This window comes from Kogia breviceps, chromosome 13 (assembly GCF_026419965.1).
Source record: "Kogia breviceps isolate mKogBre1 chromosome 13, mKogBre1 haplotype 1, whole genome shotgun sequence".
Taxonomy (NCBI): Eukaryota; Metazoa; Chordata; class Mammalia; order Artiodactyla; family Physeteridae; genus Kogia; species Kogia breviceps.
In genome coordinates, this window is record NC_081322.1 from 34,826,508 (window position 1) to 34,843,990 (window position 17,483).

At 33.4% G+C, this 17,483-nt stretch overlaps 1 protein-coding gene across 2 annotated transcripts in view; it reads left to right on the forward strand.

Moving 5' to 3' along the window:
- Positions 1–5,008, forward strand: part of GRIK2 (glutamate ionotropic receptor kainate type subunit 2) — a 671,458-nt gene extending 666,450 nt beyond the window's left edge. For both annotated transcript variants that reach the window (XM_067011529.1, XM_067011530.1), the window contains one exon: positions 3,317–5,008. In XM_067011529.1, the coding sequence (XP_066867630.1) occupies positions 3,317–3,481 (165 nt within the window). In that variant the 3' untranslated portion in view covers positions 3,482–5,008. The remainder of the gene's footprint in view (positions 1–3,316) is intronic.
- The last annotated feature ends 12,475 nt before the right edge of the window (positions 5,009–17,483 follow it).

Below are 17,483 nucleotides of genomic sequence, written 5' to 3' on the forward strand. Positions count from 1 at the left end.
GGTTTTCATAGTTTTTGTGAAGGATTAGAAATATTATACAAGTGAGAAAAGAACCTATTGTCTTATGGTGACTTTATTAGAACCTAAGACAAAACTATTTTTTAGGTAAACTCACATTGATAGATCAAAAAAGAACTGGCAAAATTCAGCTTATTCAGAGAAAAAATTAACAAAAGTGATAAATGACATTATATAATCAAGGCTACTGATTGCTTAAAGGTTTCTTGATTAAAATTTTCACTTTCTAATGGCTTTGTAAAATAGAGAAAGCCTAAAATAGTAATGTTGGGGTTACATATTTATAATTTTCATAGCTTCTAAATTTGTAAATATAATTTACTTAAGATAACTTTAAATTATAAAAGATATAAGTATTGTGATCTTTGGGGCAGGGATTTTACCTATGTTTATGTTAATCAGCATTATAAAATTTATATTACATAAAATTGCTTAAAAGAATTTAAATGTCTTTATTTGTAGTCTGAAAAGTATAGGATATTAATACAGTTTACTTTTTAATTTACTAGAAATAAAATTGAGTCATTTCATAGCCGAATGGGTATGTATATTTATAAGATTTTTTTCCTAAGAAAATCAGTTGTTTAGATCACTGTCTTACTATGGACAAAACAATATTTCTATTCTATCATTTTTTTGAATTAGTATGATCAAAATGTCTAAAAATTCAGCTTGCCAAAGACAGTGTTATAAATTATCTATTTGTTTTAAATGAAGGCTTATTTCAAACAATTCAGCATTAGCCACATCCTATAACATTTTAAAGTGTCGATGGCATCAAGTTCTGACCTTGCTACATTATCTAATCAATTCTTCTGTTAAATGTTTCAACAGAGAACCAAGACTAAGTTACCTCAAGACTATGTATTCATCCCTCTTTTGGAGTCAGATTTTTCCATTTCTACAGTGTTATCATCATCACCATCTTCATCATCATTATCATCATGTTCTTAATAAGTACATCTAATAGTAGGTATTAAGCAACAAGAAACACTGTGTCCCTATACTGGCTGTCAGGTGTCATATAGATCCTTTAATAGAAATAGAATTCATGAATTTCAGAACTGTATTATTTAACACATAATAAATAATGCATAGAAATAACTCCATAGTTAATAGGGAATTCATGTGTAGCACATAATCATCTCCCATTACAAGCACTAATAAATTAATATTTTTACTAATTTAATGTTATTAAACAGTTTTATCTGATTAATTAGATCACTTGTACACAACGCATTTTACTAAGCTTCTGAAAAAAACCTTTTTTTAAGCTTTTTTTAAGCAATTGAATTAGAAACGTTAAAAAATAATTAAAATGTTAGGGTCATGTATGGCTATTGTTAATTCAGTCAACATTTAAAGAACATGTGTGTACAAGTCAGTGCCATGAGCACTTAATCTCTGCTCTTTACAATTCAGCGAGAGGGTTGCATACACCTAGAGGCCAGACAGAGAAACATGATAATGAGTGAAAAATACTGAATTGAGTGAAAATAATGAGCCTGGTCAATTGGAAAGTGATTCCTGAATAAGTTAAAATTTGAGTCATGTCTGGAGGTAAGGGATAAAGTTGGATTGATGTGAAAGATGAAGGAACTCAGCTGGTTAACAGAGCAAGGGAGAAGGAAAGTAGAAAAAACTTGGAGGTCCAAAGAGAAGGGTGTGTGTAGAGAAAAAAGGAAAAGGTTGGGGGGAGAGATGAGGTAGAGCTGACTTAGAAAGGTCATGATGGAAAAAAGAGGAGAATTGGATTTCACCTGTTTCTTGGACCAAAAAAATACTATTAATAACCGGTGTTTAAAACAGTGGATTATCTGATAATTGCGAGCTTTTTGAGAATGGCCTAGACATAGAGTTGGGAAGATCACTAAGGAAACTGTTCAGGAATCCATAAAAGAAAAATGAGAATATAGCCAGGAATGTACAAGAAGTTATTAGGGCAGGGTCAAAAATCACAAAATTTGGTATCAGAATATCTTGCTGGAGGTGTAGGTGTGAGCTGCAGAAAGTGACTTATTCTTTCTCTGAATTCGTTTTCTCTGTTGTACAGATGCCCACCTTAATTCAGTATTAGTTTGTGTCACAGAGGTGATGTATACAAAGTATTTTTTTTAATATAAGGCACGTATATGGTATTAAATATTTTTATCCTGTATTATTTTGGAATTAGCCTAAGCTGATAAACAACAAAGAAGCAATACCAAAAGCAAAAAAATAAGTCTTCACATGTATATTTAATTAGGTTTATTTCATTATGTTTTCATATCACTTTTTGGAATTTTGTAAATTTTTCATACTTGTCCACATGTTTAGTTGTTGTCCACATTTTTAGTTCTTGCACAGAAAGAGCCTGTCTTAGACCATCTGAATGTCAACAACAATGTGAAACTGGTTCATGAATCTGATTTATATGTACCTAACACACGTATCTCAATTAGCTGGGGAGGGAGACTAACAAATTTTTGTTTCACGTTTTCACTCTGTAATGGGAATTTGAGGAGTGTGTAATAATGAGCCCCAGATATACAGAATTTCTGGCAAATCTATTGCCAATAAAACAGGAATTTAGAAAAAAATTACATATAGGGTCATTTTTTTCTTCATGGAATAAATTATTTATCAGCTCTCAGTTATCAAGCTGATGGTGACAAGTTAATACGTGTGCATGGAGTTTTAATGTGATACAATGTCATTTCATGGTTAGCTCATACGTGTTTGTAATCATCATCGATAGTTTTATAGGCAGGATCACAAAATGATACAATGAATAGCAGAAATTATTTTCCATATTTTATGTCTAAATGTGTGAGTACTATTTTTGTTCTGTTATGAAATGCACGATGATGAATCCACGTTTAAAGAAAATTTTCATATCTCATGTTGTGATCTAAAAACCAGTTCATTTTTTTCTAATTTTTTAAAATAGCAAAAATGGAGTTCTGGTAACCGATTTGTGTATATGTGTTTAAATTTTAAGGTCGATTTATATCTTATAATGTTAATTTTATATCTGAAAATCTTATTCAACATATATGTAATGTACGCATTCCTAGTTGGCAGTTCACTTCACTATCAGGTGGAGATTTTCTTTAAACTTGTCCACTTTGATAAAATATTTTAATTATCATGATTTGTATGTTAAAATTGTAATAATTTGTTATAATTTTCATAGTGGAGTTTTTCAAAACTTCAAGGCTGCTATGTTGACAAGTCTTTGAGAACGATTTTAATATTGTTTCAGGACCATTGCCATTGATCTGTTTTGTAATATTTCATTTTCTGTGTTATTCTCTAGAGGTCCTTCTGTAGTGCCATGGTAGAGGAATTGAGGATGTCCCTGAAGTGCCAGCGTCGGTTAAAACACAAGCCACAGGCCCCAGTTATTGTGAAAACAGAAGAAGTTATCAACATGCACACATTTAACGACAGAAGGTTGCCAGGTAAAGAAACCATGGCATAAAGCTGGGAGGCCAAACACCCAAGCACAAACTGTCGTCTGTTTTTCCAAACAATTTAGCGAGAATGTTTCCTGTGGAAATATGCAACCTGTGCAAAATAAAATGAGTTACCTCATGCCGCTGTGTCTATGAACTAGAGACTCTGTGATCTAAGCAGTTGCAATGATCAGACTTGAGTTACAGGCATCATGGAGAACCAAGTTACACGGGGTTAAACTGTTTATCATGGGTTCCTCCCTTCTTCTGAGTGAATGTTACATATGCATTTGTGGCTGGTTTCAAATGCAGTTCAGTAAGAAATTACAGGTTCCTTTTGAGGCCCAACTGTTGCCAGGAGATGGAGCATAATTGCCCCAAGGGTAACGAGGTAAAAAAATCATTAAGAATAAAAATACTTGGAATCAGCAAAAACTGTAGTGTTGCAAGAAACAATACAGTCTTCTGAACATCCAGATAAGAGGGTAGTGATGTTACTAACCCCCAACTACTCAGTATAATGATCATCTGAATTGACAATACGTGTTTATAAGATGTGATAAAAATGTAATGCAAAACAAATCTGACTTTCATGGCAAGTGGAATATGAAGCAGATCTTCATCAGTGTTTTTCTTTTTCTTTCATTCTTTTTGTTTTTTCGACAGTCTGTGTCACTGATTGAGATAGAAATGTGTTTTCTCTTATATTCACCATGGCAGGAGATTTAACATGTAACTCTATCAAATCCCTACCTATTCCCCAGACACCCTTTCCCCACTCCCACACCAAGAAAAAAAGCAACAGTTGGTTCAGAGATTCTGAATCAAAAAGATGATGTTTTGCAATCTTTGTCTTAAGTTGTAAAAAAGGGCTGAGTGTTGATAGTTCTGTGGAAGACTGAAACTTTCATTCTAACATTCAGATATGTTAATCCAAACCCTCCTTCCTGCTATAAATGAACTTGATGGAGCCTGGGCAGATCTCAGTGAAAGGATAAAGGGGACTGGTCATCTAAAGAAAAGTACGTGTGGTGAACTTTGACGTGGACTGCATTTATCAATACAGTCACAATGTTAAATGAACAAAATTCTTGAGCAGTTTTTTTCAAAAAAATGTTCAGGTTTATTTGTGGAAATGCAAGATTTCTATGAAAATAGTTTTTGTATGGAAATTTTTGTAATACTTTTTATCAACAAAATAAGAACATGCGCTCCTGTCAGGGGTGTGATGTCAAGCATGAATGGTAGTGCGTGTGCACCACCAACGTTTGGTGAAAACTATTTTTATCAAGAAAAAAAGGAATCATAGAAGAGAAATATTTTCAAGTTAGATAATATAAAAGCTAGGTGCACTACCACCACTGCTTACCATGCCACACCCCTGGTTTCCACGAGGCTGATAACATACTGTAATGAACAATTGTGTGTAAAATGGTAAAAGACACAGAACTCTTGACAACATTGTGATAACAGCTGAGTGCACACAGTTTGCTGTTTGAATCCAATGCACAAAATTTTAAAAAATCATTAAAATTATGTCCATTTTACTTTCATCTTTGACTTTCATTTTTCTCTTGTATGGGTAAAGGAATACACAATATGCTCCTTGCATGAAGGGAAGTATACTTCCTGAATCCTTCCAGGTCATCAAGGATGGCCACTTCCCAACTACATGGAGAAAAGAAGAAAAAAGCTCAGGCCATGAGCTATTCAGATGTAAGAAAAGCTGGACTGGGATATAAAATGTCATCTTCAGGTTTAGGGCAGTTCAAATGAGAAAACTAGCAGTTCTAGAGGCTATAGTCATGATCGTACCTCTTCTGTGAGTAGATATTGACTATGTCAATAGGGTTGTGTAAGACTGTATAGTGATTGCTGATATTATATTTGAAGTTCAACTGATGTCCAATTTAAGAATTGATTGTGCATTGATAATATAATTCAATGAAGGGAGAGGAAAAGACAGGCTCAATATCAACAATAAGGTAAAAAAAAACACCAAAAACTTCATTCAGTCCCAAAATTTAACTTTAGGGAGTTATATAAGTCACTGTTACAAATCTCAGCTTTTTTTTTTTTTTTTTAGTGGTAAATAACCTCAAATAACATAGCTTATAAAAATATTTAGATTTTGGTCAATATTAAGCTTTTACTCAATCAGATTCTAATCAGATTTTAAAGAACTTCTAAATTCAGTTCTTCATTATATTAAACAACCTTAATAATAGAAAATGACAACTTTAATTATTTTTAAATAGTCAGGAAATAACTATTTAGATCTTTGGTATGATTTGATAATAATTTTATTTAAGTATTAAGTTAACAAATTTCAAAAAGTATTAAAAAACCTGCTGTATTTTAACTCCAAAGGTAGTTTAGAACATATAAATGATGTGTAATATTTAACTTTTATCTATTTCCTAAAAGGTTCCTGCATTATTGCCAAAACAGATACTGCCCTACTCATTGGGTGCTTATGTGTATATGAAGTACTATTCTTAATTTTAATAAAATCTTGATTACTTTCAAAATAATTTCAACCAGTAAAAGAATGTCTCCTCTCTCTGGAAAGGCAATATATTGGAGTAAGATTATTCTCCAGTATCTAACACTCAAATTATAAAAAGAAGAGGAAAAGAATGCCTATTCTAGTCAACAATGTAACCTGATGACTCCAGGTAATCAGTGGAGACACATATACCACAAATAAATAACTCTGGCCAGTATGGAACACTGAGGAGGAATATTTACACGTGCCACATTTAAATAACCCTAATCAGATGAAAGCATCAAGGATTTATATTCATTGTATTTCACAGCTAAGTAACCCTAACAACTATGAGAATACCAAGGAGATATAGCCACACATTTACAAGAATAACCCTAACCATTATGGGAGCATCAAGGGGATAGACTCTATTTTACAAATATGTAAAATGGATAAGGATATTAAAATCTTTCAAATATTTTGCAATTCAGTTACGTATGTTAAAGAATAAGTTCCTTGTTATTACTGAATGAGTATATGTACTAAACACTAATGATTTTAAAGTAGTTTAGCACAATGCTTTTTAATGTTTGTTTATTATGAAATTTGCATATATCAAATCGTATACAATGCATATGTACAAGAGAATCATTGCATCTGGCTGTAGTGTGCACCAAGAATTGTGTGTCACTGGGAGTGGGCTGTTCTATATATTCTGAAACTAGGCTTACTGTCACTCACCTCCCAACTCTGAGGAGTAAATTTAAGCAGAATACTTTAATAGAGAGAAGAGAGTGCCCAGCTGTTTCAGGAAACAGAGCAGGAAATAAATAATATGGGCCAGGCTCACCTAGGAATTTTGTCCTCAGTTTAAAAGATGGTAAATGGCAGTGAGAATTTGGTCATGACCGTCCTGAGCGTATATGTAATTTGAGTCCACGAGAGTGGCCCTTTGTGTCTGCAGCACAATCATTATTGTGAGATTCTTGCCATTTGAGGATCCCCTTAGTCTCTCTACCATGTAGGATCCCCTGTTGCCTTTAACGGATGTTCTCCCTTTTCTAGGTTTATCTCTAATTTTGGTGACTTCTAAAGGATTACCAAAGAGGTCAACTTTTTGAGATATTTCATGTGTAAAAATGCTTTTATTCTACTCTCATAAATAATTATTAGTTTTGCTGGGTGTAGAATTCTAAATTGAAATAATTTTCTTAGATACATTTGAAAGCATTTTTTCATTGTTTCCTTACTTCTAATTCACGCTGTACAAACGTGAAGCCATTCAGATCTCCAATTCTTGGTATGTGAATTTTTTTTTTTTAAATTCTCTCTTAGGTTTGTTTGATCTTCTGCTTGTCCCCAGCATCCTGAGATACTGGAGCTACCAAACTGCTGAGTCTACATTTATTACCTTTGCTTTCCTATTTCTCATTTCTGTCATCTTTATATTCCAAATATTGTATTGAGTTTTTCATTTCTGCCAAATTATTTTAATTTCTATGAGTTCTTGTTTTATGAATGTAATAATTTCTCTTATATCTCTGAAGACATTAATAGTAATCTTAGGACATTTCTTTCTCCCTGAAAAGACCTCAGTTTTCTCCCAGTTGTATTTTCCTATGTGCTTGTTTGGATTTCTATCTTCCATATTAGAGGTTTTCTTCAGATACTTGTTAATTCTGAGCAACCTGTTAATGATTAAGAAAAGGGGACTAAAATCTGATTTGGAAGCTCTATGTGCACAGCACGTAGGGGAGAATATTTACCTTATTAGAGCTTTACCATAGATTAATCTAGAGGGACTATTTGTTGATGAATCCTTCAAAATGTCCCTATCTTTGGATCTTTCCTTTGATTCCCCAGAAGAGTATCTTTTAATTTTCTGCCTGGAGATTAAGGCCCTGACTGCCAATGTTCTGCTAATCATAGGTTAAGAGCTCTTGAGATCTCTGCATTCTGCATTCAGAATGACTAAGGTCACTTAATCACCCTGTTTTAAATTTAGTAGTCAGGCTTTCAACTGGACCTGGCATCTTCTAGTCTGGAGTCCTTCATTTTTTTCTCTTTTGAGAATAATTCCTTATCACTTTGATGAGGGGTGAAGAACAGCCTCGGAGGGGTGAGAAAAGGGAGGAGAATACAGGGATCCACTGTTTTCAAACTACATTCAATAGGTCCTCTTTGTTGTATTCTTTCTCCTACTCTATTGGTTATTAAGGCATATTGCACAGCTGGGTCTTGTGCCTTGGAGGATTCTGTGATATAATCTGATTGGTTCTCAGCTTTTCATACTGACCACTTGGAATTCTATTTTTTCCAGTCTGCTTGGTTAACTAGCATTTGTTCATATGCTTTCTCCTTCCAAAAATTTTGTTGAAATTTTCACCTCTCTTGTTCTTATTCTTGGAGTTTTATACATTTAAAACAACAACAACAACAAAATACCTCTCTACTATAATTTTTATAGTTGAGTAGGGAGCAAAATTTGATGCATGCATTCAATCCTTCACTCTTACCTGGAACAAGAACCCTGTCTTTAAAGAAAATATTATGCAGAAATCCAGGATAGGAGGCAAATAAAAACTAGAACTACTCTGGTTCTAATAGAGTGAAGATAGAACAGACATTGCTTTTATAATTGTAAAGAATGTAATATTGTCAACGACTTCTTCTTACCAAATATTTTTTCTAACTCAGTATGTAAAGGGGATACTTTCACAATAAAAATGAATTTCACAAAATGGAGCCCAAGAATATTTTTGAAGTGGGGAAGATTTCAGTGCCTGTCAAATAATGCTAAATTTGGAATCCAATGTAATTTATACCCTAAGGGCTTAGGTCTAATTCAAAACATTCCAACTTCATTTTGTAAAGCTCAAGAAGTATGTGTTATAATGTATATAAGGAACACTTTCTTAGTGAACCACGATGAACTGTAAGACTTTAAGAATCCTCTTTAATGTACTGCCTTACACTGTACCTTGCCTTCACATTTATTATGAGTGTAATTTTAAGAAAAATTAAACAAATATATCCCTGCCTCTTTACAGAGAAGAGTAGCTGTTTTCCTACATTTCAACTAGAGATTTCTATAATATTATACCATCAAAAATATAACACTCTCAACTACCAACCCAGTTAATCTTAAGGTCAATATGTAGAGTTTAATATCTAATCCAATATCATTGGATTTGATATATACACTGAAAAATCTAAAATCATAAATCCTCCTCACCTTGGACAAAATTCATGTTAAAAGGGGAAATAAAAGACACTACACACATGCTCCTTCTATAATATTTTAAATTATTTTTTAACATGTATCTTGTATCTTAGCTCCTAATCTAAGGTTTTCATATAGTTTAGGATAGTGCCATGGCTCCAGCCACTATAATCACATTTCCACCAGGAGGAAGAACAAAAAGAAATTAAAAGGGTCTTGCTCCTTCCTTGTAAGGACACATACCACAAGTTGCACATTATGTTGGTCAGAAATAATGATATGGCCACACTTAGCTCTAAGGTAGAATAGGAAATGTAGACTTTAATTTGGGCAGCCATATATGCCCCCTAAAAATCAGGTGTTCTACTACTAAAAAATGTATGAAAAATTTGGGGGAACAAGTTGCAAGTCTGCCCTCCCGGTATTTCTGGTCTCTCACCCCAACCCACTAAACCTTACCTTGTTCTGTTCACTCCCTATTTTGTTCATTTACAACCTGTTTGCCATCTACCACTACCGTTTTCTTTTTATCAGATTTTCTCATATCTTACTGCTTTTCTTTATTTATCTTACATTTTTCCCTAATGGAAACCTGGATTTTCCCTTATGACAATATTTGTCTTGAAATTCAATAAAAGAGGAAGCAGTTGGCAATATCTTTTCAGAATACCTTTCATTTAGTTATAGACAAAGACCTGTCTTATATAACCATTCCTTTGATTCCCAAAATATTCTTCCTCATTCTTTAAAAACCCAGACACCTTGATTAGAATTGGCCTGTTACTCTGTGCCCCGCCATCAAGAATAAGCATGCACCCATTTGTTTATATTTAAAAATTAGTGAACCTACATTATAAACTAAGTTTTATGTTAGATCCTGGGTGTGCAATATGATCAAAAAGAGACATGGTGCTTGTTGTGATAATTTAAAGTCTAGAAGAGGAGGCTGAATTTAATCAAATGTGCTAAATGCATAAATACAAACTGAAAAGTGCTGTCACCAAGAAGTGCTCCTTTCTTTCAGATTCAGATGAATGATGAGACTTCACCCGCTTAATCTCAAGTAGTGCAGTTTAATAGTTGAAAATGTGAAAAATTGGATTATATTTATAAAGGATGCACAGAGAAGCACTTACTGGTGTAATGAAACATATTATTGGTTTGTGTGTTCCTCCCAGGACTGCATAACATCTATTGGCTTCAAACTGAGACACAGAGTAGCATCCTTCCAGGTATGGAGAACATAAACTGAGATGTCAACTCTGCTGTTAGAGCATTACTGCCATCCTATTACTCAGGGTGGCGATTTCCCATTATATGCAAAATATGATACCATAACTTTACCTAAGTTTTCCTCTGACCTAAACTATTGCCATTCCTGTTGATTCTTTTTTCCTTTGTCCTCACCTAGGTACAAGAAAATATTCCATCAGTGCTCCTTTGTTTTTCTTTTTGTTTAAGAGTTTCTTGCTTTCCTTTCATGGTAGAAGTGAACAGTTACCTCACAATTGACTTTGGAACACTGAGAACATTCTTGTTGAAATGGGGTGAAATAGACAAATCTCAAATATTTAGCTCTTGTCCAAAAGTTTACCAAAAAATGCACTTGACTCTCTTTCACACAGGTGATGGGAAGGAAAGGTATGGTGTTTTATGAGAGCCTATAATAAAAGAACATTACTTAGACTAGAAAATTGGGGTAGACTTACCAGAGGAAGTGATGATTGCACTGAGATATAAAGGATGAGAAGCAGATACTCAGTAAAAAGTTTCACAAGCCTGTGACAAAGTACCTGTAAGAGTCGTGTGATATGAGGGAGCATGGCATGTTCTTGAGGAACTGATAGGCAGCCAGTGTTCATGGAGCACAAAGAAGGCATGGGGATATGTAATAGAGATGCATTTAAAATATAGCTCAGAGCCGGACTTTGGCAAGGTAATACAAGTGACCTTAAAGATTTGATCTTTATCCAAAGAGCAATGAAAACCATTTAAATCTCTTAAGCAGAAGCAAGATTGTTGGATAAGATCTGCATTTTGTAAAGAACACTCAGGCTTCAATTTGGAGCATGGCTTAAATAGGTAACAGAGCGGTTATAGGAGATTAGTGAAGAGGTCATATCAGTAAGTAGTCTGGGTAAGATACTATGTTAGTTTAGATTAAACCCAATTGGTAGCAGTGAAGATCAACAGAGACAGGTTCAAAATATTTAGAAGACAAAAATTCACATAGTTTCATGAGGAATTCAATAATCAGTATAAAGATTGCTAACAATTTTTGTGCCATATGTATAATGAGTACTTTATATGAATTACCTCCTCCGATTCTCTGAGTAACCCTATGGGCTAGGGCTAATATTATCATTTTACAGACAAGGAAACCACTGACAGGAGAACTGAAATCAATTTTTAAAGTATTGCAGTCGTCAAACTCAGGCAGAATGACTCCAGTGTTCTTAGGCACTATTCAGTCAATACACAGTGGGAGTGTAAATTTCCCGGGGGACAGATGGGATAGAAAGAGAGAGAACAAGTGTAACACTCCACAGTGTCTTCTGAAACTTCCTTTTTAAACTGAAATTTATATTACTAAGATTTGTTTTTCTCCTGAGCGCTCTTGTTCACCATTTTTTACTGTATAATATTTATTGACTGCACCTACTATAATTTATTTATTTGTTGTCCAGATAGTGGGTATTAGAATTTTTTTTTCTTTTTAAGCTGTACATCATGCTAGTATGTATATTTTTGTATATGTCTCCTGGCACTAAAATGTTAAAATTCTTCTTGGTTACACGTACTCTGAGCCTCAGGGTATGTCAATGTTCTGCTCTACAACACTGCCAAAGCCACTGTACCAATCAGCATCTTCATCATTAATATGTAAGAGAAACTGATAATCCATTCCCTCTCAAACTCTTGGATTTTGTCAGATTTAAAAAAAAAAATGTTTGCTTATCAAACGTGTCAAATGTCACTGTGGTCTTTATTTGCATTTCCCTCTTGACTAGTACAATTTTTATCTTCCATATGTGTATTAGCTACATGTGTTTCACATTCCTTGAAATGTCTACTCAGGTCTTTTACCAAGGTTTCTATTGAATTATTTTTCTTAATGATTTCGAGAAGTCTATATACTAGTGATATTATCTAATCTGTTACTTGATATTATTTTCTGCAAACGTCTTTTCCCCATTTGTTACCTATGTATTTTTCACTTCCCTTAAAGGCTGTTTGATAAACAGAGGTTGCTAATCTTAATGTTGCCAAAGTTATCATTCTATTACTTTTTTGTTAGCACTTTTGGTACCCTGTAAAAGAAACGTTTTCTTTAGTGATAACAGTGGTATTCATCTATGTGTTTTTCTAAAAATTTCAAAGTTTTACTTTATAATTTTAGTTAAATTCAAATGTGTACATTATTTCCCCCCCATCTGTATAACTATTTTCCCCTTCAATTTGTTAAATGGTATCTTCTCTCAGTGATCTCCTATGCCACATCTGGAACATATTAAGTTTTCCTATATGCATGGGTCTGTTTCTGGGTTTTATATTTAATAATTTCTTATTCTTTGTCTTCAGAAGTATCTTGATATGTCACCTAAATTTCAAAATCAACCATTCAAGTCTAACACACACACACACACACACACACACAGTTGGAATTTTAATCATAATGAGTCAAATCTTTGTATCAATTTGGTAAGAATTTATTTCCTACTCATAGACACTTATTTGTCTTCTTTAATGTCCTTTACTATTTTTTGCTTATAGTTCTCACATATTTATTTTATTTATTCCTAGGTAATTTATAGTTTTTGTAGCTATTGTAAATGTTGTCTATTTAAAAATGCTGTTTTTATACTATATATTACTTGTACATAGAAATGCATATATATGTATACATGTATACATATATATATCTTATATTCAATATATCTTATATTCAATCACCTTGCTAAATTCTCCTTTTATTTCTATATATTTGATTCTAGGTTGTTTTGGATTTTCTATGTAAACAGCCACATGATATGCAAATAATGAATGTCTTCCTCTTTTGTTTTTAAGTTTTTTCTTATCTTATGGAGCTATGACCTCTAATACAATGTTGAATATAATAGGTAGCAGTAGACATCGTTGTTTATTCCTGACTTTAAAGGAAATGTTTCCAACCTATTTGACATTCCTCATTTTGCCTCAGTCTTTCCAAATTGCTGCTTAAATAATCTCCACCTAAAAATTTCCCTTTCCCGTCAGCACTTGTCTAGATCTCCACTTACATTTCAAAGACTGTTGATCTTCAAGTTACAAAGATATAGTATATGAACTATAGCCTGTCCCTGGGACAGACTTTGTGGAGGAGGTACAAAAGTAAACAAGTAAATGCCCTCAGATATTTTGGATTCTTTATACATGGCACACAGAGGCTGGATCCTTATTACATTTTGCTGTTCCAGTGCAAGTACTTTCTACCTAGTTTTTCCGTTGCCAGTATTTTTCCACTCCTCACACCCCCAATAGAGTTTTTTTGTTGTGTTATATTTTTTTACAAAATAGCCCTAATAAATCATTTGTTTGCTGAAAAGAGCAAAATAGTCTTTGATTGTTTTCTCTGTTACCTACAATATAAATAGTAGCTTTTTGACATGCCATTTAGAGACATTTTGAACTCATATAAACTGATTCTAAACTGTCTTTTAGCTTCATTTTCCTTGCTGTACCCCAAAATTCTATATTCCAAACATACCCAATAACTGATTAATAATTTTGCCATAAATTTTCTCATTTTCTACACTTGCTGTACCTGAAAGTTTCTTATCTCATTCTCTCCCTACAAAAGTTTCTACTTATTTTTCATGGTCTAACTTAAGAGTAGAAATGTATCTAAGAGCTCTTTTTGAAGTCTTCTAGGACTTAGCATAGTGTCTTTCACATAGTAGGTGTTCAATTATTTGTGATATATAAATTTTTCTTTCAGAAACTATTTTAATTTATATTTTATAGCCTGAAAAAAATTAAGCAAATTAGTTTTAAGGTTAGCTAAATTTCAGTAAAGGAAGTCTAAAAATAGAATTAAAAAAATTCTTGTGATCATAGTGGCAACAGACACAGAACTGATATACATAATTCATTTATGATAGTTTCAAGTGCATAATGATATGTTTTAGGGATTAGCTTCTACATTGCCATGCTTGTGGTGTCATTAATTAATTATTCAATCCTTTCTGAAGTAAATCCTATTTGTCACATGTGTCAGTAATATTTCTGTTAAGGCTAGTTGAGAGTCTGTAGATCATGATTTATGATTGAATTCCTTCTAAAGAAAATAACTTGAAGCATGTTAATTCCACAAACGTTTCCTCAAAAACTCTTGTAAGCCAGATATTATACCATTAACTAAAGATTCAACAGTTAACAAGGGGACTGGATTTTTCTGAAAGAGCTTATGGTATAATGGGTAGGCAAACATTGCACAAATAATTACACAGATCAATACATTGTTACACATTAAACCAATTACCCAGTATAGTGAGTACAGAACATAAAGATTATCTCTGAGTAAATTAAATTTTAGGTTAAACTGTGAAAATTGGAATTGAATAAGGAAAGAGAGAGAAGCTGATAGTTCTAGGGAAGGATCACTCAAGAAAGTGCATGTGTCACAACATTGTAAATCAACTATACTTCAATATAAAATTTTAAAAATTAAAATAAATAAATCAATTAAAAAACAAAAGAAATAAAATTAATTAATTTTTAAAAAAGGAATAGCATGTGTGAAAACACTGAGGCAGGGAAAATAAAGGATTAGTGTAACCAAAGCACAGTGAGCAAGGAAAAGAATGACATGAGAGTAAGACTGGCATTTAACCACAGACTGCCTTATTAGAGGCTTTGATGCTCATATAAAGAATTTTATATGTTTAGTACAGTCAGAAATACTAAAAGCTTTTGACTAGAGAAGTTATGTGTTCAAATCTGAGTTTTTCAAAGACAATTTTGACAATTGTGCTTCCAGGAAGAGCACCCAAATAACCCTTAGGGGTGTGCATGAGCCTGTCACCTTAAAACAAAATGTTGAAGATGCATGGCTCCACATACACAAAGACTTACTTTGATGATTTTCCCAGTAGGAAAGGAAGAAAAAAAATTCTTATGCCTATTAGTAGAACAAATCCTTCTTGATTATTCAATAGGCAGCTAGGAGGCAATGTCCTGTTCTCTTTCACATAATTTGTTTTTGTGTCTGTGGAAAAATTTCAAGGCTTAGACTTCCAATTAATATTTGTTGAAAAAAAAGTGAACAGTGCCTCTCAAGAAAATAACAAGGCACTAATAAATAGTCAAAAATCTATTGGCAAAGAATGGAGGGTGGCAGAGAAGACTGTTCTGGTGATCTGATTATACTGAAATGTTAGGAGAGTCAAGTTGAAAATTAAAGAAATAATAATTAATAGTATCAAGAAAATATAATATGAAAATGTCATTAATATTCTAAGCTAGTAACAGGATCAGACAGAAAGATGGGAGAAGGCATGGGTTACCAGTGAGTCTTTTATTTAGCTTTTAATATTGAACTATGGACTGAAAGGGAAATCAAGAAATCATCTAGAGACTCTGCCTTTCTTCTTGTCTTTCTCAACGTATTCTTCATGGGTATTTACTACACCCCATTGCTTATATTACTAACTAGATTTCAGTGACTCTCACATTTATATCAAGCCTAGAATAATTCTCTGATTGCCAGACACCTCTGTGTAACCAACTGGGCATCTATAAATTTCCCCCAAATCTCCTCTCTCTGTATTTCACATCCTGATTAGAGTCACTGCTAAGCATTCTACAAGATGCTGAAAAACCTAAATCAAATATATTACAATAAACAGGTCAAAATCCTTTGTGAAAAGTGCTCTTTCACAGGATTTTATGACCTTGTGGAGAATGCACCTAATCCAGATGGAAGACGGGGAAAGCCTCCTCAGGAGTTTGTGCATAAGCTGCCTGGTGGAACCTATGTGGCAAAGTATGTGGTGTGGTGTGAGGAGCATTGCCAGTAGAGGGATAAGTTTAAAGATGGAAAAGAGGAACAAGAGTTCACCTCCTTCAGAAAACTGTGAAAGCTTAAATAGGGTCCAAAGGTTACCTTTCAGGTTGTGAATACATCAGGGGGAGGAAGGAAAGACACTAAAGGAATGCCATCCTCTATGGAAGGATGAGAATTCATTTGAGGAGGAACCTAGATTTGGAGTCTTTAAAAAAAAAAAAAAAAACAATGAAAAGAAATTGATGGTTGTAATCCCTGTAAGGATGACAACATTTGAACAACTTTGAGAGAAATTAAGAAATTAGAGTCAAAAGATATAATTGCTTGTGGAGAAAAGGGAAGGGAGGAATCAAAGATGACTCCCAGGTTTCTGACTTGACAACAGCATGGAGAATTGTGTCTTACAATAGGATAAGAGAACATAGGATGGATTGGATTTGTGAGAGTTATTTTTCACACCTCATTCTCCACTACCCCTATACTCAATTATATTGACTTCCACTATAAATTGTAGTAACTTCTCTTCCTGAGTATCTTTTCATTCAAGAAGTGATTATTTAGTGATTTAAATATACGTGAACTAACATATTAAGAGTTAGCCCCAATCTCTAAGGAACTTGTAGACAACTGTCCTCTTGACTATTTTTGAATTTATCTTCTTTCCATTACCTCTACTATTGCCTTATTTCAGACTTGGTACATTAACTTATTTTCTTGTCCCCAGTTTCATCTTGCCTTAAATAACTCTCAAAATTTCTGACAGAATCACCTTTTTGAAATCAGCTGGAACTATTTCCATTATAGCACTAATGGCGTATCTCCACTTTTTGGCAATGAGATTCTTATAGCAACTGTCTGTATCTCTGTGTTCTTTGTATTTTGACCTTCTTCCAAAGTGTCCAACAAATGTTTCTTATACTCAACATTTTTTGAATGAGTGAATGAATGAATGAATCCATGAAGGACTAACAGAAATACACTCATATCTGTTGAAATTTTAGAGACACTGTGAGAAAAGACAACTGTGTGTTTCCACAAGACCTTGATGTTTTCATCGCAGTCCAAAATCTAGTCACAAGTTTTGAAAGTCCGGACTTTTATTTCATCTGAATTAGAGTTGTTGATCTCCATAGAATTGCCTTTTTAGAAGCTGTACCTTTAAACCTGGGTGACATATCCTTGCAAAAGCAAATTGCTATACTATCCTACAAATGTTTGAGACCATCATTTGGAGCAGCATCGTCCAATAGAGCTCTCTGTAATGATCGAAAT